Here is a 26,245-nt window from a genome sequence, read left to right as displayed (position 1 = left end):
GAATCTCCGGCCGATGATTGTCGAGTGCACATTACTATTTTCAGGCACACAAGGCACCTCTTGACGGGTTTTCAATAAGTGAAGAGGGCGACGGTGGAAGGATCCTTTTTTCTTTTTAATTTAAATTTTACGTGCGGTAGATGCCGAAATTATAGTATCTTGTGTACGCGTAATAAAAGGTACAATGTTGGAAGAGGTCTCGGCAGGACTTAGCGCCTGACGGTCTGTCGGTCGTTCCGGCAAAAATGAAAGAAGCTCGTCGGTCCGAGCAGCTGATGGCGGCCGAGTGCTGTTCGAGCCTCAGTGTCCCTCATCGAAGCGTTTAAGTGAGTGTGTGCGTTTAGCTGCGCGAGCGGAGTGCGGCTACCGCGTGCGGAAGGAAGATAATTCTGTGGAATAGATTTCACGCGGCGAAACACCGCTTCTAAAGGAGTTACGAGCTATTTCGTAACGGTGCTTGTTTCACGACTTGGTATCCGACACGCAGGCACGGTACGGTAAGCCTGCCAGCCGTTCCACAGTCTCCCGGTGGCGTGAATCAAATATTTGTTCGAACGGAGAAAAATCGAACAAGTGAACCACAGACCAAACGGCCGGTCGTGGTTTCAGGTAACGCATAATCCACATACGATCAAGAAAAAGACACGGTGCCGCTTGTGTGTTGCACAGTGTAGGTGGGAGATTCGACGTACGACGGGGCGTGCGTTCGCGTGTGACAACGCCTAACAAGCGATCGCGCCCCTTTTCTCGACCGATACAAGAACCACCTCTGGCAATTGTTCAACGAATTTTTATCGAACTGTGAACTTGATGGATCTCGTCGTTTGACAAACATCCTCCGATTAAAACACGTTCAGTTCTGTTACGCGGAAAAACTCCTCGTGCTATGCGCGCATTACTATCAATTTTCACCCCTCTCTGCTTCAGGAACCTCTGAACCAGTAGGTTACCGTGTTCAAGTACACCACGTGCGCTTCGTAATCGTGTAGTGTTGCTTTCTCCTTGTGTGTGTAGTGAGTTCATCTTCTTCGACACGGAATGCGACCTCCTCAGGGTGGATGCAATCTTCTTTAGTCGCGTCCAACGCCGAAAAAGTGCAGCCGAGGCACGAAAGTGCCTCCAGCATTTCACTTCCCTCCAGCTCTCATAGTGCCTCTGCTAATCCCAACATGTCGTCAGCGACTTTTGTGGACCGGATAGATCCCTTTGCCAAGAGATCTCTTAAGAAGAAATCCAAAAAATCACAGGGTTCATCTCGTTATCGTAACTCTCAAGATGTTGAGTTACAGCAATTACCGCAGCTCAAAGGTTAGTTCAGATATTCTATACTTTATTTACTCCCTTGGACTTTCCTTGCATTCACATTCTTGTCATAATATTACATAGATACTACTGGGACACGTGAATATAAGAACTATTGGAAACACTCACAATCTTTTTCATCATAATTTATTTGAGTAATATCTCTAGAGTATAATGTAATGTTGTGAATTTACATTTAAAGTTTTCTGGATACTCATCTAAGTTTAAAGATATAAAGCAAGTTCAGACGAAGCAAGAAAATTATCTTATTCTTATAATATGTTCTTGTAACCACTTAAAGTACATGGAATTACTATTAAATTTATTGCTTTATGTGAACATCGTTGATGTTGTAGTTAGTATGAGCTATAATATTATAACATCTATATAGAAATGAATTATTCAGTGGATCCATTATACAGAGATATTACATAATAATACGAATATGTTGTGTCTGATTTAATATAAGCTTTCTTATGCTACAACTAAGCGAATCTATCTTCAATGACTTTAAGATGTGAGAATGTGAAATACATACTGTCTTTGATCATGTTATTTTATAATTTTTGGAAGTAATATGTGCTGTATATAGTACATTTAACATAATTGTATTTACAGTATGATTATTATAATGATACATCTACTTATTAAGTACGAGGGTCAAACATTTTTGAAGTTATACAATTGGCAATATATTTGTAATTTTATTGAGCAATCATAATATACAGATGAAATGGAATTTTACCCTGGTGTGGTAAACAAAGTTACCAGGTGATGCATTAATGATTTCAACATATACATTTCTGAGATACATTTCATTTTAATCTTTTTTAAATTCTTTTTTATATAATTCTCACATTTCTCTTTACTAATTGTATGATCAAATAATTAAATGAGTGTATCAAATGAATTCTTCATAGTTGATACAAATTTTGTAGAAATACATTGAACATAACACAATACAATATTAATATTTAATATTCAATGTGAGATAAAGCATTAAGTAATACGCAGTTTACATTGCTTTCGCATATTATACATTAGATTGCTTGATATAAAGATAACGTAAAATTACCGAAGCTAACCTCAAAATATTTAGAGATAAGCACGTTTGTACCGAAAATATCTTATTTCTCATTCCTTACATATTTAACATGGCTGCTATACAAACTGACAGAAATTTCTATTTATCGACTATTGAAAAAGAAGGTAGTATTTAATTCCATGAATACGTGTCTGGCGTACTTCGTATTGACGTATGTTCAGAAAATCGATGAGGAGCGGCAAAGCAGAGGTCAGTTCACGTTACTCGACCGATTTTCCTGCAATATAAATTTCGTGTATAACTGCCGATGACCATAACGCAAAATATGGATAAATTTTTTGTTTTACAGAGGCGATTTTCTGAAAAATTTAATTGCAAATATTGCTCATTATTGAGTTTAGGAAGCAGTCACATAATTCTACATGAATTAAAAACTAAAATTTAAATGTATGTACATATGTATGTATTTTTACATACACTGTTTTTATAAATCTCTGTCACGTTATGTGCGTGTTACTGTACGTCATATATTGTTATTGCTCGCTCTGATGTTTCATCTTGTTGATTGGTATGTCGTTAAGCAAATGTTAACGAAATCAGGTTCTTAAATTCAGAATCCACTCTTGTTGATCAGGCCGTTCCCCTCTGTTGTTCGTTCTTCGAATTGCTCTTACATAACCTGTACAATCTTTTGCAGTTAGAAGTTGTACGTGAAATGAATTCTTAATTTTCAAAAAGGTTGCTGCACGTTTATGTGGTAATCCCATAGGGGTATGTGTATGCATTGAAATTAAGAGGTGTATACAACGTGTGCGTGTTTTAATGTAAGTCAGCTATTTGGTAATTGTTATCGTCTTGAGCATGCTTGTAACGCGAGAACATTTATTTTATCGATTATTATTTTTACAAGAAATATCGATATTAGATGATGTAATGATGTTTTTTTTTTTTTTTTAACTACGAGGCACAACAACAAAGCATAATAAAGGCAAACATTGGCGACTTTTCGATGTCAACATATTTTCGATTCAACGAATTCATACTATTTTCGTAAGAAGGTGCTTGAAAACAGTACGTAGTGACCCATAAACTCATAGCACGTTCCAACGACGAGCGGTTATGCGAAATACAGGCATCCACCTTGCAGTAGGCAGTGTCGTTCACCTCTGCCAATAAAACGGCAGTAGTCCTTATAGTCTCTCTTTCTCTGTTGCTCGTTCACTAGCTTACTGTCTTCTTTGCTTCTCTCCTTCTCTTTACACTTGTTCCTGTCTCTTTACTTCTACGCTCGGTTTCTCTCATCGTCTCTTTCTCGCGTACCGCGTACATAACCTATATGCACGTGTTTTTCACTCGAGTATCGTGTGTATACGTGCGTTTACGTATCGACACAAGCGGTGCCACATGTTACACGGAAGAGTAACTTTCGGTTAAACAAGAATCAAGATATATGTAATATAGTTGCGATGAATCGACGTGAATCTAACCAATATCCATTCATCCAATAACTACATCAATAACTTTGATACGTCTTGTAAACAAACTAATGGTTTTTACTAATTCAAAGATGTACGTGTCACCGTAGACACGGTCTAGTAGTACGCGGTGAATCGTAATACCTTGGCACTAGGGTCGTAGCCATGGTAAAGCCCGGTTTCATGCGGGATTTATGTGCTGCATAGAGTATAGTCTGTGGCGTAAGACCAAAGCGGGCAAATGTGTTTGGGACCGGTTACATACTCGGGGGGAACTCCTGCCGGCGATTGCAGTGCTTGAGAGGATTTTCAGCTGCAGCATCCTGCAGGGTGTCGCCGAGTGCTCACCCGTAGCTGCTCCTCAATGATGAAAAGTGCGATGGGCGGCTACCATGATTGATTATTTTTCATTCGTAGGTAGGTGTAGTCTTACGAAAATAGTACACGGTTAATATACAATGCTTACGGTTCGCAACGTTACGAGAGTTGTTTTCTTCGCTGGCGGTGAAGATTCGCGTTTAGATAATAATACGAGCAAGAATGGTTTGGCGGACGGATAGATCGAGGAAGATATAAGTTTCGCTTCCACGGTGCAGCCAACCTACGAATAAGACTTATTTAGAAACACGTAGGTGTGCGGCCGGTGTGTCAGCCTACGAGTTTGCGTTGCTCAGCAGCCCAAGTATTTTGAAGTTTTAATCGTTAAGGTACAAACGACAGGGAAACTTTTACCGTGTTTCCGATCTCGAAACTCTCGACTAAATTAAATCAGCCTCGATTGATTAAAAGATCTCGTTGAAACCTTCTACATCCTTCGATCAAAGTACACGACCTTTAGAAAAACTTCTCTAGGCTCTGTACAACAAATGTTTATTTAATTTAGCATTATTACGATTCATAATTGCGAGTCAGCCGTGTCTAAATATTCTTTGTGTATCAGGAAACAGCTTTACGAGTCCTTTGATTCCATTTGAGATAAAGCAACGGGACGAGAGTGGATTCGTTCATTGATTTATGTATAATTTATTTACAATGACAGCTCGGCTCGTGCAGCAGCTCTGTCTTATTAAACCGAACGTACTACTTATGCGCGTAAATAATATTTACCAATGCGTAAGTTCCTCGAGGTTGAATTTGACAACACTGTGCGACCAATGTGCCCGAGGATCACGGGTCGAAGTGATGACGTTCGAGGAACGTGTCGTCGTATGTTTAGATCACATGGTACACTCGTCATTGAAGAAATGTCTAGCAATGTTCGTTCGTCCAATATATCATTGGCTGTTAGCTGTTACAACATCGCCGGACGATCGCTGTAATCTTCTGCTGATAGATAAGAAGCCGCAGATTTATCGACGAGTAGAAAACAAGCTGTTCGTTCTCCTTACCACTTCCTTACGCCATCTATATATATATATATATATCGCTAGAGAGAGAGAGAGAGAGAGAGAGTCGTTTGTCCATTTCAAACGATCTTCCTTAAACTTTGAACATTCTCGGTGACCGTGAACCAATTTCGTCTAAAAGCAAGGAAACGAGAAACAATTTAGTAGATTGAGGAACGAATTGATTTTCGTAGAAATGGTAATTCGCCTATGTTAGAACATTTGGTTAGGTTTTAAAGGGGAATCAGCAGCCAAACAGGCAGTCAAGTCAGTCCGAACGTATGTGCATAAGAGATCGCTAGCTGTTGCGAAATCTGTTTAAACTCGATGACGCGACTAGGGTATTACTCGTTATTAGGCCCTCTAGCAGGCTAATCGGGGTTTAAGCGATGAATACACACGCGAGTCACCTAGCGGATTCCCGTTGCGGCACGCGTGTGCCCTCGAGAGTGGAGTCGCCACTGCCAGTGGCCGACGTTTTTCCACTTGTCGCGCACGAAATTGGACTAATTTCGTACACTTCCGGTTTCCTGGAGGGTTCTCACGGGTCTTGCACCTCCCTCCCCATCCCTTCCGTTTATCCCGTTCGATTCGACTTTAACTTACTTTAACTACTTATTTTCTACCCTGGTCCTAACGATAGTAGAATTTAGCGAGAAATTCGATTCGAGAGTCGTTCGACAACAAACGAAACCTTTAACGTTGGAAATCTATTTGTTAGAGTGCTATGTTCAACGATTATCGATGAGCTTTAGTTGTTTTTTACTCCATCCTTCTCTTTAACGCGATTCACTGCTCGGAGATTTGCAATAACACCGATCCACCTTGTTTCCGGCCGCGCTTCAAGGCCGGCCTGCTTTGTGCGGACGAAATAAAAATCGTCTGGTGATGCATTAACGTTATTGCATTAAGCGGGGCCTGCTCTCTAACCCGACCAGCTTCAAAGAGATAAAAGGGTTCGCGTTCGCGAAGGCAACCAAGCTAGTTCAACGATATTATAAAGCGACGCGTTCCCCTGGAACGATGCTCCGTGAACAAATATTTCAGTTCTCGAAAAGCGTTTTATAATACAAGAAGATGTTCCTTAGATCGATCTTGTCATATCGTGTGTACAAAGATTACTATGATTTTATTCTCTCCCGGAAATTCTTTCGCCTGTCTCTTCGTAGTATCGTAGTTATTGAATGCCGGTGTAGTCATTATTTATTTTGAATCGCATAATTTAATCTCTCCTTTCTCCAGAACGTAACACAGTCACGATTTGCATATGAATACAATAAAGTAAATAGACGAATCTCGGGAAGCTATTGGTTTTTGTTGGTGAAACTTTATAGTAAAGTTGAAGATAAATTAGACAATGATAACACATTTTTAGAGAATTAGAATTTTATCTAATCTATACATTATTTTCTTTCTTATGATAACTTTTCGCTATTTATTTTCTTCGGATGCATATAATGGATATGATACATCGCTATGATAAACTATTTCTTTTTTCAGGTTTATTATTATTTATTTATTATTATTATTATTATTTATTATTATTATTATTCCTGCGCGTAGTTCTCAGTTGGTCATATCCAGTTTTCGAACTGAGACGCAAAGTAGAATGAAAGAAGCGCGTGAACGATGTTACATGGACATCGCGAGTGGTCGTCAAATTTCCAGGATAACGCGTGGCTCGACATCCTCGATACGTTGGCCACCGAGCCATAAACCCGAGTACGCGATTCGCCTAATTGACGGCGCCATTGATCGCTACGGTCACTGTCAAGATCATTGTGGTGTAGAAGGATGATAGCGCAGTTTTCCGCCCGATGAGAGTGGGCGAGCTTGTTTCGTGCGGCGTCGATCTTTAAGCCGCATTTACACCGCAAACGCCGTTCGTTTGCTTACTGTCTTAACGCGGATTTTATTTGCTTGTATCCGCCTTCTTCTCCCCTCTCCCCCTCTCTCTCTCCCTCTTTTTCTCTAATCTTTTATCTTGTTTTTTTTTCTATGTTCTGTTTCTTCCCCTTGTTTGTCTCCTGTAGCGCAAGCAATGCTCGAATCGCTTAGATTCAACGATCATTACAAGGAAAGAAGATGGTGGTATGACTCTTTTAATGGTCACATTAGAATGATGCGTTTAAGCCTTTAATTGTCGTAGGCGTGTCTTTTCCTGTCGTTTACTGTCTGCTCCTTACCAAGTTGTTTACTATAGTTGTTTTTCTTCTTTTTTTCTTTGCCTTTTTACTTCGTACGCAGATATTAATGACGATGATATGTTAAAATTCCTTGAAGAGTATTGTATCACCGCGACTAATGGAATGGCTTCTTCTATTGAAATAGGAAAATAGAATAGAAAAAAGGAAAAAACACGGCAAAGGGAACCATGAGCGGGAATATGCTGCGGTATGTGCTGTACGCTAGAAAAATTCCATGTTAATTGTGTTTATTTCTATATATATGAAAACAATTTTAAAATCCGTTACCGTATGCCGTTAATTTCTCTCATATAACTTCATATCCATCGCTAAAGAACTTACATCCTCGGACCGGGTAGGTTGCGCCTCTTAATTATGTCTTTTTAGCCACGGTATATTAAAGTGCCCTCTTTTCGCCACTAAGTAACGTAAAAATCAGGAAGTTAGCAAAGTTGTAATTATTACATCCTCTGCCTGTAATCATCATATGGTAACTCGAAAATAAATGCCTACGTATTTATAGACATATCTCAGGCGAAAAATTCAAAATGGCAACGTAATAAATATCGGGTACTGTTTCTAAAATATCACCACTTAAAGCTACCGCGTGAATTATACGCCGAGCAACTTTTAACTTCTCCTAGGAGCGGGAATGAACGCGAAGCCACTATATTTATAACCCCTCTTTTTTTTTACGTGTCAAACAGATGCGCAAGAGTTGGCGTGCATCGAGATTCGGACGATACGAAGTATCGACGTAAACCAGTCCTGGTGAGGCCATTTCGAACACCTGTTATTCGATTAAGAGGCTGTTGTACCACGAACGCGAAACGTTCTCGAATTCTCGTCCGTTTGTCCCCCACCTCTTAATCTCGGAACATAAAACACGCCCATGAATTTCATACAATCCTTTCGAACTCGTTTCGTACGTCGATGACTCCGCTTCCTCGCACGTTGCTCTTCATAAATGCCGAATTCCTTTAAACCTCGTTGCAGAATATCTGGAGCAAGCTCACCATCCGCTCAATCTGCTTATTATACGATCGGTATTTCCATTTCGGTGGAAAGCGCGTTTTAACGCGCCGCTGGTTCTTTTGAGCCATTTTCAAGCGTACCGTACGTTCATCGCTAGAAAATTGTCCTAAATTTGAGCAAAACACGAAAGACCTGTTATTTATACGCGTGATTTCTCGTTTCAAGCAGGATCGAAACTAAGGTTGAAGCTAAAGTAAGATTAAGACATAAACAACTCGAGGACCGCGGCAGAGTTAAGAATAGCGAGTTACATAATTATTTTCTAAATTGTTCGTTTCACATTCTATAGTAATTTAATTACACCGTCGACGAGTTAAACGAGACAAATATTTCAAATTTACGTGCTTCAACGCTAAAGTAAATTCGTATTTCTAACAATTATCTTCGAGTTTGATTCGAAGAAATCTGATATCAGAAACGCAGCAGACCTTAAGAATAATAAGACAAATTATCTTCTAAATCGTTCGCTCTGAATTATTCATCGCCTTATTGCACCGTCAAAGAGTTAACCCGTTTCCGGTGAAAAATGTACGGTTTTCGAGGCGAGCGCCACTATGGTCGCGAGAACACCATTCATCGATCGATGCCCACGACACGCTCGCTGTCGGCAAACCGCCTCGATTTGCGTCGAGTTTACGCGAGGATAGTATGTATCTCCAAGGTTTTCGCAATAATTATGTTAATAGAGTGGCATATGCATCCATCTTTTTCGTCTTTTGTCCACCTCTTTTTTTTCTCTCCATCTCTCTCTCTCTCTCTCTCCCTCTCTCTCCTCCTGATCGTAAACAAACTCGAAGAGAGAATCTCGCGGTACGCGTTTCTGGCATTGACATTGACGGGAGTCGTTAAAAGGGAGAAAACAGGCTGCCGCTAATAACGGTGACGTGGGAGAGGGAATATCGCGCGAAAAGCGGCGGCGAGTGCATGGACGGGGAGAACACATGAATAGAGAGGCGACGAATGGTGTCGCGGCGCTTAACATTCTTTGCCATTCCGCTAATTGGTCTCGATTCGTTCGACATTCTATGCACGTTTTTGTACCTGCGAGGGAACAGAGTTTGTTGTGTGTCGGCTATTTCGATTTAGCGATTCCACTGCAACATATATACACATATTTATTTGTTCTTTTTTAAATGGAAATTTATTGAAAACAGACGTGATATAGAAGTAGCAGCTCGGTATTGGAACGCTCGTAGAAACCGTAATGCGGTATTATAGGAAACGTTTTGTAATTCCATCGGTAACGTAACGAAACGCGTCTATCGCGATTATAGCGGTAAAGTTGGAAACGAATTTAGAAAGGTTTACGGAAGTTGCAACACATTTATTGAAAATATCTCGCTCATTTTCAGTAAAACGTTCGCGTATACTGTGAATAATTGCCTCCAACATATACTCTGACTCATGAAAATATTTGCACACTTATACAAACCCCTTGTGTATGTACTATACGTACTGTACGTGTTATATTAACATTGTAATGGGATCCCGGCGATCTTGATTATGCTCGTAAAGTTTCGAACGAATCTGAAAATGTACGTGGATGATGTACGAGATATTTGCTGTGAGTATATATCTCACCTCGGTATTCAGTAGGGCCGTCTTTAACGTTTACCCTATAGATGGCTATTCGTTCTAATTTTCGATCAAATATATATTCACGGTAAACGTCTTATAACTTGTACATACATTTCCAGATTGGTTTCAATCTTTATCGATGTAATCACGATGATTGTGTCTTGCCATGATGCTAATGAAATTTCAAAACGTCTTTACAACGCATATTGTATCTATATAAAAATTCTTTTTAGCGAACTGTTCGGTTTAAAGGAAATTCTTCAACGTGAGCTGACTTGACATTGCAAGCATCAGAAGTCGTGGTCTTAGTACCTTCCTTCTATAGATCGACTTACTTTATTCATTTGTCGAGCTATCTCGCGTGACGTTAACCACTCTTTATCGTTGTTATTCATAAGCTTTCGTACACAAATACTTTCTGCGGAAATGCGGAATCTTCGGTTGATTGATACCATCGACGCGTCGCGAGAGACCGAGCGTTGGTCGAGTGTGTTTGAGAATTAAGGAAAGAACGAGGTCACGATCCATGTATCCGTATTTATAGTTAGAAAAGCAAACACGTACAATGATTCACGAACAATCGTTGCTCATGGCCATGGCGCTCAAGTTTACTCTTTCGGTATTTTTATTCATCTACTCGCAGCGATTGATCAAGCCTAAAAGCTTCTCGATTCCGGCGCGCTCCTAAGAACTCCTACCATTGGATGGAATAGAAATAGGATGCGCGTTAAGTTATGGTTATAGCGGATGTGTATTGCGACGATGTTTATACTTGAAAGCAACCGAATATACGGATATATGTACATTTCGGTTTTCAGACGTTTCGTTCGACGGAACACGCATCGTCTGTAAACCATAGAGCTCCGCGCCATAAAAATAGATAAAGGTCATTGAAAATTATCACGGAGTCAATGACTCTAGGGCCTAGGATACGTATAGAATCATGTACGTACATGCAACGGATACTTGGATTGCAACGTCGAGTAGCCGTGATCGATACAAGAGTTTCGTGGGGCTGAGACGTGCATAAGTATCGTTCGTTATGCAGAAGAAGCGGAAAGAAAGTCCTAGGTGAAAGAGAAACGGTCAGTACCATGACCCGTGAGTCATTGTCGAGGTCAAGCCGATATCCAACAGTTGTTGGTCGAGTTGGAGTATGCGGCTGCAATTGCAAGAGCAGCAGCCCGCCACGGCATCGGCAGAATCCGTGTTCGTGTTTGTACGCAATCGTCAGCAAAAATATCGTATCGGGAGGACAGGGTGAGAGAACATCCACGACGTAGAAGTCGATTTAATCCCCAAGTGGTTGGAACGGTTGGAAACCGCGTACACTTTACCTTCAATTTTTGCCCTCCGCCTCTTTCATGAGTGTTTGCCTGGGAACTCGATGGGCTGTATCATCAACAAGTTGAATTCCTTGTTTGCTCCCAAGCGTTCAACCGTTGATTTTGTTTATCGTTTATGAAATTATCGTCATCTTGGCAATTACGTAACGAGCATTGCCCATTTGCAATCGGGAATTAAGTGTTTTGTTTGGTAGGCGAATTTATCGCTGTCTCGGCATCACGATTGCCTTGAGTTCTACATTTCGTCGCTTTTGTTTCTCTCGGTACGCCGCGCACGATTAAAAAATAAGTTCCTCGAAAGAGCACGGCGTAGTTTAAGAGCGCAAAGAAGAGAAAAGCAATTAAGCATCTGTTCGCCGATCGCGTCGAACAAAGGCGGGATGTGGGTTGCTAATTATGTTCCTTGGCGCGATTAACGACACGCGTGATTCACGGTGGAAAATCATCGAGTCTCGTTAAGTATCCTCGAATACGAATTGCCCGGTAAACGCCGCTTTCCTTTTTCCAGTCGTCGTAAATTACCGCTGAACGCGCGCCACCGATCGCAAAATTGAGAAATAAATCACTGCCCTCGAACGATTTATCGAGCCTTTGTCTATTCGAGGATTAAACACGGCTTCATCCGCGGTGATGAACCGATCCGCATCTGAAACCGAATTAAAGTAAGCGAAATAATAGACGGAAAGATCATCCGATAGATCGTGGCGATGGTTTACGAGTATGCGCGATCGATTTACGTTCCTCCATCTCGTAAATTCCTTCCTCTGGTTAGGGGGCGCTCGATGCCTAGCGGCAAGGTGTTTCTTCGCGGTGTCCTTGCACGAAACTTGTATTCTCGAACTGCTGAAGGTTTCAGAAAGTTCTATACATTCTTTTCTGTAGCCTGGATACCTTTAAACCGAGTTTTACATCGAAAAAATTGGCAATGGATTTAATTGGTATTAGAGCGAACACGAGAGGTTGACCAAAGCTGTGCAAATGTAGATACGGCGGTACGACGGTGGTGAGTAATTGGAACACGAAACGAGTTCATTGAATACATTACAGGGGAATACAATTGTGCGCCGAGATGTCGATCGTTGTAGACATCAAACACGCCGACCGTTTTCAAGATGTTTGTCGACGATCGACGCTGATTAAAGCGAATCCAACTCGAGGACCTAACTCGATACATATTTTCCTCTTTTTCCTTTTTTATTATCGATCGAATTAAAAGTGGAACGTGTGTGTATCGCGAGCGTGCATCTCACACGCGCAAATTCGCTACGTGAAATCGAGTTGCGCATCCGATGGTCCGCTTCTTCCGTAATCACGATCCATTGTAGCATCCTTGGCGTTGGAAGCAGTCCATCTGTGAAACACAGCTATTCACACAGAGGATCGAGACCCTTTTCCTTAATCAAAGATTGGATTCCATCCAAATCTATTGGCCGCGCAACACGCTCGACTTGGAAAGAGTCGATGGGACCAACCACGCGGTCAAGGGTCCGTTTCTTCAGCGTGATGGTAAAAATTCAATGGAGGAAACGTAGCTTCGATCGAGTTTAACGCGACAGTTTACCACGTTTAATGATCCAATTAGCAAATCGATCAGCTCGATACTCGAGCTTCAGATTTTAACGTTGACTTTGATACCCTTTTTCTTAATGGACATCGGCACAAAGAGAACACGCAAACATTTCAAAGTTACAAACTGTTTTTTAGATCGAATATCCAGAGGGCCGTATATCGCGAAAATAATAAAAAATCTTATGGATGCCTCGATAAACGGGATTGTTACCAATCACGAGGAGCGATAACGTGTCGATAACAAGACATTGGTTGTTTTATTATCTCAGCGAAAAATCGGAAAATCTCCAAGGAAATAAGCTATTTCGCTGTAGCTAGCACGATAAAAGGCTGATACTCGCTGATTACGCGATACCATCGTTAATTCAATTACCGTAGTTAAACCGCTATCTACTTGGCATCTACACGAACGCGAATGTTTGTTTCGGAGGATACCAGACGAGGAAATTTTAATTATCTGTATCGGTGTCGCGTACCATAGTAAAATCAGTTAAATCGTTCAAGAGTGTCGAATCCTAAAGCCCCTAATGTTCCGGCGCACGCTAATTAGTCTCCTCGTACCTTGCTCGGAATGTCTCTACGAATGCTGCACTGTATGTGGTGAGAGGTCAATGGTTCCAGCGTAGAATCTCAAATTACCATGTTCGCGACAGAGTAAAACGTCAGACGTTAGTAAATAAGCAGGTTCTGTTAAACTGCGACTTGTATCTCACACTCCGAAACCAAATTTCACCGCGAAAGTAAGATTTACGTTCAGGATAGTCGAAAATATTTTCGAATAAGAACGCAAACAGAAATTTCGACGACTTTCATTCTGTGTCTGTTTCGTAATGTTTTGGCGTGTTCGAAGGATTACGTAACCAGCGAGAAAGAGAGCAACGTCTTAACAGTGACGCGCGCGCGTTACGAAAGCAAAAGGGACATCCTTTCAGCGGGGAAGTTCCCTTCGACTCGCTACGATCCGGACAGAGGACATTACACCTTTACGATTATGCAGCAAATACGATTATCGCGGTTGACCGTTCTTCGAAGAATAACACCGACGAGGGATACAGAAATACACGGATCGAGCCGCTTAAAACGATCACCTTGATTCTCGTCGATATTATTACCTCTACGAGAGGAATACGAGAGCAGAAGGTGGACGAAAGCAAAGTGTGAAAAAGTAAACTCTCTTTCGAGTAAAAATAAGTTGCGTGGAGAAAACATCGATCGATCCTCCCCTAACTCTCCGCAATTTCTCTCGCGGCGCAACGATAACACTGACCGATAAAGTTTTATTCGCTGTAAATCGGTGTATCATCCGAAAGTGTCTTCTGCCAGGCACGTTCCATCGTTGAATCAACATGGTAATTTCGAGTGCCTCGGTCCCGGGTAAACGGGTCGGTGAACAAGGGTCGCTCGAGCAAAGTCGCCTCCCTTAATCATCCAGGAATTTCAATGAAACTCGATGCGGAACGATTACTTTTATCAATTTTGTTAAAAATAAGTCCGAAGCTCTTCGTGCTAATTAAACGGTATTCTGGAAACTTTTAGTCCACGAACGAAATTAATATGTATGACGGTCGAACGAGCGAAAAAGCGACGCTCGTTAACGGGAAACGAGGTGACGACCGTGTTCGACGTTCCTTCGTTATGATATCATCGTAATGACGAACAATTATCGAAAGTACGTAGATAGTATTCGATATCGAATGACAATGAGACCTTTCGATCGTTACGACCGACAAATTACGTGCCACGTTTTACGATGTCATAGACGATGGTTAATTTTCCTCGAGGAAAAAGAGAGCGCAGGAGGGAACAGCAGAAGGAGAAGCGTTGATAGAAGAGAATTTTAATAGAGTCATCCGAGACACGGTCTCGTTGCGCGCCACGTTCCTCGATCCCGTTTCTCGGAGTTCGTCGTGGTCGCAGGCCTCGTTAACTCTCGCCCGTTAACTTTGTCGTTGCTTTCCTAATTAAAGAAGGTCAGAGATTCTGCTCGCGTCGCGGCCATCTTCGAGAAAAAGGGAACCACAGACGGTGTCTCATGTGAAAGCGTCTCATGTTTTGACGCGTCACCCTCTTTCACCAACGTTGCCCGCTTACTTCAACTTCTTCCAGTTAACCGGCCGCTTTTTAAACTTCATCCTTTATGCAGAATTACTCCCGTTCTTTCTCTCTCTCAGTCTCGACTTTTCCATCGTTATAAACCATTTTGTTTCACAGTTTATCTCTCACGTGGTTTACGAACCGGATGAAAAGCCTGAAGTTAATGAGCTTGACGATAACAGAGATGAACGTAACAGGATATATCGAAGCTTATTTGCGATTAATCGCGCTCACTCTTCTTCCGATATCATTGGAGTCTGGCTAGATTGGAAACAGGCTGGCGAACTCTGACCTCCATATATCGAGATCGAATAGAATTTACAAGCGATAAAGACAATTTACCGGGGGGGGGGGGGAGTTGCTGAGAGTAGTTAGAGACTCGATGCCCACCGAGATCGGCGATCGCCGATAAAATCCACCTAAACCCTATTGGCCCTGGAACGGTTCACCAAACAGAGAGACTCGCAAAACCGGCTGGAAAAATTGTTTGCTTGGCATCGGCCCGCGATACGGGAGGTCACGTATCGCGTAAACGAGACAGGAGTTAACTGTGCCGAAGCAATAAAGTGCCGGCAAAGCCAGATCCTGGCGTTGGAGGGTTGAATCGCGGAATCGATCGTGGAGCGTGTGGCGTACCGAGCGCAGGGCACCTCGGTGACATCATCGGAACGTCGACCTTCCTGCGCGATCTCAGATACAGTCTCGCGTTACGTCGTCTCGTTCTGCTAATGAGAATTACGTAACGGCACGCGTGGAGTCCGGTCGGCGCATTCTCGCGTACCGGAATCACTTTGCGCAGCGATTCTCCTCGTGACAGTGCCGTCGAAGGATCGAATTTCCTATTAATTCTCAACGATTAGCAGACACAGAGCCGATTGTGAGACATCACCTACCGCGAACACGCGTGAATCGTCTCTGCCTCTGCACCGAGGTGCGAGTACAAGGTGATGCAAGAGCAACGTGCAAAATTTCAGATTTATACGAGAACCGGTTTCCTTGCTTTTCACAGTTCTCTCAGATTCCTGTTCCATTCGTGTTCCTTCTGTACCACCCTGTATCGTTCCCAATATTTGTCAAGAAATCAGTGGAGGAGGAAATTGAAGGAAAACACGATGCAACGTGTATAGGATGTATACGGTATAAATTGATCAGCAGGTGACGCGAGAAAAATCAGATATAAAAATGCCGGAAAGATGGTAAGGAGAGGGAGGAAAGATAGAGAATCGAAGCAGATTCACCGATACCTATACGCGTTCGCTGGAAGTAGAAGCGGAAAACGGGAGGATGAGAGGGCGACATGGAAGAAGAGGGTCGAGGGTGAAAGGTAAAGGGAGAGAAGGAGAAAGAGCCGGGCCACCCGACGAACCCCCAGAGAAGTGACGGCGGTGGGAGTATTGATCCGGAATGCCGGCGACCGGCTGCCTCGAACGCTCTCCTTTACCTTCTCTTCTCTACCAGTACCACCCTCTCTCTTCCTTCCTTCCTAGTATGCACACGAACGCTCTACCCTCTCTTTTCCGGCCATCCCTTTTTGTCCTTCTTGCTCCGGTCTTCTTCCTTTATTCGAAGCGTTCGAGCTCGCTTTCCACCCCCATCCCCGAAACCCTAACTAAACCACGAATTACTCGTTTGCCTCTCGCTTCGTCCTCGATTTCAGACCTGCGATCATCCGTCCTCTGATTTCACGCCACCTCTTCGTCCATTTCCTCTTTCTTCTTCGCTCTTCGAGAATATTAAAACGACGCCACGAGATTGTCTTCTGTTTTTCGCGCCCACCTTCCTCTCGATCGTCGCTGTTCGCGACACTTTGCCGCTTTACCTCGACATCTGATCCGAGAACGTTCGTACTTCGCCATGCTCCACCCCTTTACCACGTACCTCCTCGCGAAACGAAGTCTTCGTGCTCCTCCCGACATAGTTTTTGTAACGTCAAATACACCGCTAACCGCTTGGTATTAAAAGATAAAATATCGTTACCGTGCTTCGAGTCACATCCGTTATTTTGTACAGCAGTTTCGACCTGTATTTTCCGTGTCACGTCCGTGAATTGGCCAACGGAATTATAATAGCTTGAACGTGCCCGTGAAAGTTTCTCCAGGTGGTGCGTTTAAGCGAGCAATATTAAATGGCCCTTAAACAAACCCTCGTAATCCGAGATCGTTTAGCCCACGTTGATTCGAGTTAGGTAAATTCGCGTTTCCCCTTGTTTGAAAACATTCGCTTCCGGTTCGTAACACCACCGATCGTTCAGCGACAATCGTTAAAGGGAAGAACGCGAGAATCGAGCAGGTGGATCGTTTCCGGTATTTCTTTAGCCTTCTTCTCTATTTTCTTCGTTCCGTGACCTACGATGGTCTTTGTTCCTGTAGCTGGTGAACTTTGAGCAAGCCACGGTTGAGGTGGTAGCGGAGAAAGAACCAGATGTACGTGACACGATTCCGGCACCGCTTCGTTCTCCTTTCCTCGGCTTTTCTTTCTCAATGTGACACACAGTGTATAAACGATCGGCGTCGAATCGACAATGTAATTCGGCATTCGTATTTCAACGATCGTCTTTGGTTTCGTAAATTGATAATTGGAGCGTCGTAGCCTGACTGTAATTTTTCACGAGGAAAGGAGGAATAAAGCGTAGCCAGATCGCTGCGATACTCGTTTCGACGTTCTTTCGTTGCGTCAAAGAATCATGCGGTGGGCGAATGTAGTCGTAAAAGCAACATTCATGCTACAAGGCCACGAACGTTACGACTACGGTCGGCAGAGTACGTGAAAGTGCACCTCGTGTTATGAATGAAATTATAAATACGTACACGCTAGATCGGTAGATGATCGTGTACGTGATTCGTCGCTGACCACGCATAATTCTAACTTTGCAGCTTTCTGACATCAAGCATATACATTTTTCTATTTTCTGCTTCGCTCGTTTTCCGCTACAAGTCTCTTTCATGCTCCTCGTCTTCTTCGTCGTTTTCGCTAACATTTCCCCGCTCGTCATTCGTCATGCATCCTATTATCCGTGCGAATAAACGTAACGGTCAGATTACGTCAGAATGAAACTTCTGTCCTTACGTCAACGATGACAACGAAAATGAAAAGGCGGCCGCTCAAAAACGTGACAGCGCTGGACGTTTCCGTTGCATTTGATCGAAACACAGAGCCCGCGACCCTGATTCGCGTGATGCAAACTCGATCTCTGCTAATAACGGATAATAAGATCGCACTTCCGACATGCGACACGGCACAGCGCGTGCCACAGACATCGTCGTGGCGCGCTAGCGAAATCCTAATTATGTTTTGGACGAGTCGCAAGCCGCCGATTCCGGGCACAGTGTCAATTCTCCGAATGTCCGAGAAAAGAGGCACGGGTGTCGTCATTCGCGAATGACGTTCGGCCATCTCGACGATGATTTCCTTCCTTCATCTTCCGCTCCTGGCGCGTGCTACCTTTTGGCAACAACCGGACGTCCTCCTCTTCTCCTTTGCATTACGTTAGAAGCGTGTGCCTTTCGCGTGCTACACCGACGCGTTTGCGCGTGCAAGACAGAGAGGACAAGAGAAATAAAGCGGCAGAAGGAGAGGGAGAATCGCATAATTCGATAAATTCATCGAGGCCACGCGGCGTAGTCTGGTAGAAAGCAAAGTTACTTAGGCCCACGACAACGTGGTCCATTCCCCGAGGATAATTATTATGTACGGGCGACGCATCGATAAAGCAAAACCAATTAATCGTGATTGAAGTTGGACGAACGACAAAGCTAGAACGGAGAGGCGCTTCCGATTATTTTCGCCGGTGCTGCCAATAGCCGCGACAGTCGACGTGTTTCATCGCGCTCTAGAAAAGTTTCCTGTTTTTAATTACGTCGAGAATGCCTGCCAATGGAGAATGGACGATGTTTGCCGGCAGACCGAAAATAAATGAAGCGAAATAATCGAGACTCTCCTCGTGCCGTGGCCGCGTATCGAAATATACGAAATTATCGAGGCTATCCGATTGCATAAAGAAAACAACGATTATTGCTTCGTGACTCGTTCGCCGATCTGCAAATAAACCAAACAAACCTTGTTCATCGAGTTCCCATCCTCCCTCTCCTCTTCCTCTCTCACCTTCCTCTTCTGGCACTTTTTTACCATCGAAACACGTCGACGTCGAAATCTCAATCGCTGGTGAAAATAGCGACAAACAAGAGGGAAAGAAAGACAGTTTTAGTCGACAGTCGCGTCACGCGTTTGTATCTAAAGGTGTTTTCAAATTTTATCAATGGAAGGTCGATTCACAACGCGATCGAACCTCGAATCAATGGATCGCCTTTGCCCCAATCTAATTCTCCCTCGATGTTTTCGTGGTCGTTTTTCGCCATACCGAAAACATCGGTCGCGCTCGCGCGATTACCATCCGCGTCGCTTAAGCGCATTGGCAAGGTCGCATAGCTGGAATATTCAGCTGGCGATTTCACCTATACTTTACACACGACGCGTTCGCAATAAGTAGATCGCAATTGATGGTGGCGCATTTCACGCGTATCCGCGTTCCCAGTCCGATGGTATACTCTATATACTTTCGATCGGTGCTTCCAACTAAATTCATCGCCAGATGACATCTACATCTTTATCGATAGATCGCATCATGTGTCTCTTTTTATCCGCCGCGATAAAGGCCATCTGTTACGCACGGGCTGCGTCCGTGAATTACGAAATCGTCGTTTCGACTCGGTGCGCTTCGGTGTCTCGAGTAAAATGCAGCTATGCAATTATCACCATCGATTCGGCAGAGAATTTCCTTTAAAATATGTAGATATTTGGTACGGAACACCCTTGACTCAAACTCTTTGCGAATATTCCATTTACCTCGCTGTATACGAGCTTCTAGATCGGTCAAACTGACCAACTCCACTTTTTATCGATTTTTCCAACTCCCATAAGTTTGCCTATCGCAAGAAGTAATTAAAAGTAGAAATAAATAGAATTCGAAAGAATGGCAAGTTTCTAAAGTGAATGTGGAAGACAGTGTTCGTAACTTTATCGTTACTCTGTACTTTCCAACTTACGAGGTTGATCCGTGTGACTTCTCAACGGTTTATGTGTGCTCCCTCTTTTTTCTTCTTCACTGGGAGACGCGAAAAACGAGTTTCCTATTGCAATCGATTATAGCGTCTGGTAATATTCGAACGAAGCTCGTGGATCGTGGTACGCCGGGAGCCACCTATCGGCTATTTTTACCGGCCGCTTTAGCGATATACCAACGTTCATGATCGCGGCCAAAAATCGTTGCCTCGAAATTTCATTCATCCGTCGTGCGCTCACGTACTTTACGTCTTCGTGCTCTTTCCTTCGTACGCGTATCGTACGGTGCAATTACATAAACTGGTAAAATCGAGACGATCGGCACAGGCCAGCGTAATTGAAGAGAGTAGCGTTATTAAATAAGAGCTGGTGTAACGGAGACGTCACGCCGGCCGTTTCCCGATTACCGATTAAAACGATCTTCGCCAGGAGAACGTTTTATTAATGACTTGCTACACGGCCGACCGCGCGTCATACTCGCGATCGTGCGTGCACAGTGCACACACGACTTTTATGCAAGAACGTACGGTCTTGTAATTCCTTGCATTCACCTTCGAGCATCCTTTCAACTTTATCAGCCGCTAAGATTTTACTCCCGTTCCTTTCACTCCTTTTATCCTCCGCTCTTTCTTTTCTTCCCTTTCATCCTCCCTTTTGTTCTTTCCCTTTTTCTCGACTGCTTTTTACCATCCACTATCCACGTTTTTCCATCGAGTCGGCTAGCAGCTCGCGTTAATTCATTCCGCCTCCAGATGATCCGGATCATTTTCAATTACTTGGCGAGATCTTCTTGACGCGAGGATCGAGCGTGAAGCGATCGGCGGCTGATAGAATATAAAGTGCAGGCCAAATGGTTTTTTACGCTCAATGGGAACTTTCTGATTGATTTGTTGCACCAGTGCATGGCTAATTCAAAAGAAAACAATATAATTGAGAGAAATACAATAGGATACGATATGACGAAGCGATATTGGATTGTATATCGGCGAATAGTTATTATTTTAGCGAATAGAAAGATTAAAGGAAAAGGTTGCTTGATATAATCAAGTATCTGGAAATCGATTGTTTTATCTACACATTGATAAAACACGTTGCTATTGATTCGTTTCAAAGATCGTAGATTTCGCATTATAATAAACAGTTATAGAGTATCACATCACGGAAGCTCGCTTTAACAAGCAAATAGCGACATTGGTTTAACGTCACGGCCTTCTACGTTAATTATCTTACCCGATAGCGCAATCTACGGTTTGAAAAGCTACAGATATATACATTTGCACGTTATCGATTATATATGATTGTTAATCGTTTTAATTGTCTATCCGATATACCTTACAGATTCCTGAGTTACGAATTCTAACCTAACCTGTAATTCAAATCCAACGTAAGGCACGTACAAATGCAGACACACGTGTAAAATGCTTCGCGAGGACATACGAATTTACCGTTTTGCACATTTTAATCCCATTCACGGATCATAAGATAATTTTTGTCCTTTCAGTGGCAAAAATAGAAAATGGCAGCTCATAGAGAAGATTCATTACCTAATTTGTCGCGACGAGCGCAATTTTCCTTGCATTACCATCAAAGGCCGCAAGATGAATGAGGGAACGAGTGGTGATGCGAGTTTAAAGTTCACCACCTAGGTAAATCAATACCTTACGAGCAAAAAGAAATAGGAACTGAGAAATGGCCAGAGAGTGGGGTTGACGGATGAGAAGAAAAAGAGGACACCGAGGAAAGGCAGTAGTCTTTTGCGCTCTTCCTCTTGTTCCCCTTTTCTATCGCTCCGATGAATGAAATCTCCATCTAACATGCTGGAGAACTTTCAACTCTCTCTCTCTCTCTCTCTCTCTCTCTCCCTCGAGTAGACACGCTAATAGAACTCAGTAATTTATACCGCGGCAGCTATTTTCTCGCTAAAAATTTTCAATAAAGCACGGCTGCGATCTGACGTCGTTTCGTCGTCTCTCGATATATGATTTCACCAATCTTCGGTGGAAATCATGCATTGCCTTCCTGTATATAGCTGTCTTTTTTTCATTGATTCTCCTTTGAATATCGATTTATGTATGTTCTCTTGCCGGCATCTGACATCACGATCGCGTATCAATTATGCAAGAGTATAAATTAGGTCAGAACTCACTGCTACGTTTAAGTGAAACGAACTTCCACTTTCGTGGCGCCTACATATCTAAAATGTAAAATGAAATATAATAGTTTCGTGAGTCGGATTACTAATGATGGCTAAGAAAAGATTATGGAAAATATTATGAAAAAGGTTGACTTGAATTTTTGCTACGTGCCATTATACACGGTTAGGTTGCCAACTGTACTCATGAACCATTGTACGTATTTTCCGACAGTTTTTAAACGAAGATATTCGTTTTATCGGTAATAAGACGTTGTAGACACTTTAAAAATAAACGTTGACTTGTGCACAAGGCAAACGAATTCTCAAGGCAGAGTAAATTAGCAAGAGTCGTTTAAATCAACGGACGGGTAATTAACGATTAGAACTGACGCCAGTGAGGCATCAAACACAAAACAGAAAATCTAATATGAGTAACAGATAAACAAATTTGATCGGTCTACTTTCTCTTGAAATATTTGGAAAACATGTTCTATATATATATATGTTGTCATGTGACTGCGATTCATCGAGATTATAATTAAAAATGTGGCAACGTAGAAGAATTGTACTTCATTGCATTTATAGAAAAAGAAAAATAAAGACATCTAACGCTTAAAGACGATGGAAAAATCACTGTGACGCTTGAACACTTCTAAAAGACTATTATATTCTGCTTACAGTGCTGCCAACATTCGACTACATATGCGCCGCATGGCGCGCGCGTGTCGTTTATACCATAACCTCACTTGACATGTATAACCTCAACTGAGATATCGAACAATTCGCCGGTACAATAACAAGAAAGAAGTCTATGATCACATGTTTATAAGCAAAAAAACGTATTCAATAAATACCAAAAGATAATTATTTTTTCTATTTGCCTCATTCCAAATTCCTTTTTTTTTTACTTTTTAGTAAGAACCTTTGCTTCACTTTCGTACTTCATGATAAATCCTTCACCATCGAAAGTTAAACTATCGAAATTTAGAAGAAAGAAGGAGATATATTTATTTAAAGAAAAGAGAAAGGAGTAAAAATGCTCAGTTAGATATCTCTTTGTTCATCAGGCATGTAGATCCATTTGATAGAATGAATTTATTACTAACGGTGTTCGAAACCAATTTCAAAGATGTTACTGCAGTCCATAAACGAACCAGAAGTAACACTTCACGGTTTGCTCATCCTACTACATTAGGATCGATGTTCTTCATAGCTGATATATCGAGTTATTAATATTACGAATTATGTAATAACGACACTAATGATCGTAAGTTACGATGGAGCTTAATTTAGTAGGGTACTTATAGCGATATACATACAAGTTAGAAAATTTTTATAAAAAGATGTGTATTGCATTGAATTTAAATGGGATTATTGAAATGTTACAGATGTTACACCGTCGGAACAGGAAGAACTGTTTATCCGAAAACTCCGGCAATGTTGTGTGACTTTTGATTTTATGGATCCGATGGCGGATCTTAAAGGCAAAGAAATTAAACGTAGTACACTCAATGAATTAGTCGAATACATCACAGCTGGTCGAGGCGTCCTTACAGAGCCTGTATATCCCGAAATCATTAAAATGGTAAATATAGTATAAGAATAATGTTTATGCCTGTCATTTAATTCGTAGAATATTTTCGATATAATAATACGTTTGTTGAAGATTTCTGCAAATCTGTTTCGCACATTACCACCTAGTGAAACTCCCGATTTTGATCCAGAAGAGGATGACCCAACATTGGAGGCGAGTTGGCCTCATTTGCAATTGGTTTATGAATTCTTTTTACGCTTCCTTGAATCTTCAGATTTTCAACCTACGATTGGCAAAAAAGTTATTGACCAAAAATTTGTTTTACAGGTATAAAATTTGCAACTTATAACATATAATATTTCTATATTTAACACTTATTGTTAATAATAGATTAATTGATTCAATAGTATATTTGTTATCTGTTTGTAGTTATTGGAGTTATTTGATTCTGAGGATCCTAGGGAAAGGGATTTTTTGAAAACTGTTTTGCATCGTATTTATGGGAAGTTCCTTGGTCTTAGAGCCTTTATACGCAAACAAATCAGTAACATTTTCTTGAGGTATCTGAATAAAGTAACAAAATTCATGCAATATATGATATGCACATATAAAATACATTTCTCCTTTAACTGCTTATTCTTATAGGTTTGTATATGAAACTGAGCATTTCAATGGAGTTGGTGAACTTCTTGAAATTTTGGGTAGCATTATAAATGGTTTTGCTCTTCCTTTAAAAGTTGAGCACAAACAGTTCTTAGTTAAGGTAAAAAGAATAAAAATAAGAAAGATGATTATATAATGAGAGTAGATTAATATACATTGAAAATGTATTTTACAGTGTGATTTATGTTTTGTTATTTTGTTACAGGTGCTGTTACCACTACATAAAGTAAAGTGCTTATCGTTATATCATGCACAGTTAGCTTATTGTGTGGTACAATTTCTTGAAAAGGATGCAACCCTAACAGAGCCTGTTATACGAGGCCTCCTGAAATTCTGGCCTAAAACATGTAGCCAGAAGGAGGTAATGTTCCTTGGTGAAATTGAAGAGATCTTGGACGTGATAGAACCTAGCCAATTTGTTAAAATACAAGAACCCTTATTCAGGCAAATTGCACGTTGTGTCTCTTCGCCACACTTTCAGGTATTTGAGAGATATTTTACAGGATAATTTAGAACACAAAAGTATCATTAAAATATTTTTACCAACAAAATTCCTTTATCGATAGGTTGCAGAAAGAGCACTGTACTTTTGGAATAATGAATATATAATGTCTCTAATTGAAGAAAACAATCATGTAATAATGGGAATTATGTTCCCGGCATTGTATAGAATTAGCAAGGAACATTGGAATCAGACGATCGTAGCCCTTGTTTATAACGTTTTAAAAACATTTATGGAAATGAATAGCAAGCTCTTCGATGAACTTACTGCCAGCTATAAGTCTGAAAGGCAAAAGTAAGTAGTGTTACATTTTACGAAAATAATGAAATAATTATTAAAAGATGTTTAGTTCTTTCCGAAAAACAACTAAATAAAAACTCGTCGGTAGCTTTTTACATAATCTATAGAAATATTTTATAATGTCAGAGAAAAGAAGAGAGAAAAGGAAAGGGACGAATTGTGGAGAAAACTGACTGAATTGGAGGTAGAACGACGTAATGCGCTTACTGCTACCTTCAACAATCCAGTTCCTGCCACAACAACACCTACGACACGAGCCCGCCCTTGAGCTGGTAACTAACTATATCCATTAAGTAATTTCATATTCTAAGTGCATAAATATATATAACATTCAATAAACGTATTATTATTACAGGTGGGAATTCACTCCCAAATTATTCAATCATTAGCCCTTAGTTTACGTCGATTGTCCATACACTACATGCAAAAATTACTGTTGTTAGTGGAGCAAAGTGTCTCACAATGGCATTCTTGACGTAATTTCTTTCATTAGTTACTAGCCTAACAGGCGAAGTGGAGAAAAGAAAAATGAAAGAATCAGTAATCACAATTTTATTCTTCTTCGATGCAATGATTGATGAGTTCTAATATTTTTATTGTGTACATTAATTTCTACTTTTCTTTTTTCCTTTTTCTTTAATAGCAATGATTTAAGTTGTACAATGTACTCAGTGTTAGCACATAATACGGCAATATTTTATTAGTCCCTTCTGAACTAAAGTGTAGCTGCGCTCGGTGGGAGGAGACGATCAAGATGTAAATTCAAATAGATAAAATATATTGTTATAATATTGATTTTTGCATGTGACATTTGCTTCAGTTTCTAAATGGCTAATGTCCTCTCATGACTGACCCACCTTACTCTGATTCTCACCTCCAGCAGAGCCAGCAGGGACGTTGTTTGAAATGTATCATATATTCGTATTAATGATAATGATAACTATAACAAAACATAATAAAATTAGGTAAATATATAAATATATATAAATATATATATAATACAATATATTATAAAAATATAGTACTATTGATGATACAA

At 41.3% G+C, this 26,245-nt stretch overlaps 1 protein-coding gene and 1 long non-coding RNA gene across 11 annotated transcripts; one reads left to right on the top strand and one right to left on the bottom strand.

The window, feature by feature from the left end:
- The first annotated feature begins 76 nt into the window (after positions 1 to 76).
- LOC122567746 (serine/threonine-protein phosphatase 2A 56 kDa regulatory subunit epsilon isoform-like) lies at positions 77 to 26,001 on the top strand. Of its 2 annotated transcripts, XM_043726674.1 has the most exons (10): positions 77 to 941; positions 1,015 to 1,308; positions 23,596 to 23,792; positions 23,874 to 24,068; positions 24,171 to 24,301; positions 24,387 to 24,504; positions 24,610 to 24,885; positions 24,971 to 25,200; positions 25,333 to 25,478; positions 25,562 to 26,001. In XM_043726674.1, coding segments are annotated over exons 1-9 (1,584 nt in total). In that variant the 5' UTR covers positions 77 to 940; the 3' UTR covers positions 25,475 to 25,478; positions 25,562 to 26,001. The 2 variants fall into 2 exon arrangements, with proteins under 2 accessions (XP_043582609.1, XP_043582610.1); XM_043726675.1 differs by lacking the exons at positions 77 to 941; positions 1,015 to 1,308 and adding an exon at positions 4,200 to 4,239.
- LOC122567752 lies at positions 1,987 to 9,937 on the bottom strand. 9 transcript variants are annotated; one of them, XR_006316882.1, is made up of 4 exons: positions 7,907 to 9,937; positions 7,736 to 7,812; positions 4,289 to 7,615; positions 1,987 to 4,209 (listed from the first exon to the last, which is right to left on the bottom strand). It is a non-coding gene; the product is annotated as an uncharacterized LOC122567752 (long non-coding RNA). The 9 variants fall into 9 exon arrangements; XR_006316878.1 differs by having other exon boundaries at positions 4,289 to 4,423; positions 4,555 to 9,937; XR_006316883.1 differs by having other exon boundaries at positions 4,289 to 4,423; positions 4,715 to 9,937.
- Positions 26,002 to 26,245: the final 244 nt, after the last annotated feature.

The sequence above is a fragment of the Bombus pyrosoma genome, linkage group LG5 (assembly GCF_014825855.1).
Source record: "Bombus pyrosoma isolate SC7728 linkage group LG5, ASM1482585v1, whole genome shotgun sequence".
In the NCBI taxonomy this organism is placed as follows: Eukaryota; Metazoa; Arthropoda; class Insecta; order Hymenoptera; family Apidae; genus Bombus; species Bombus pyrosoma.
This window is presented reverse-complemented; position numbering and strand designations above follow the sequence as displayed.

Coding starts and splice junctions, on each gene's coding strand:
- LOC122567746 (XM_043726674.1), top strand. Junction 24,505..24,609: donor ACAAACAGTTCTTAGTTAAG/GTAAAAAGAATA, acceptor ATTTTGTTACAG/GTGCTGTTACCACTACATAA. Junction 24,886..24,970: donor TCTCTTCGCCACACTTTCAG/GTATTTGAGAGA, acceptor CTTTATCGATAG/GTTGCAGAAAGAGCACTGTA.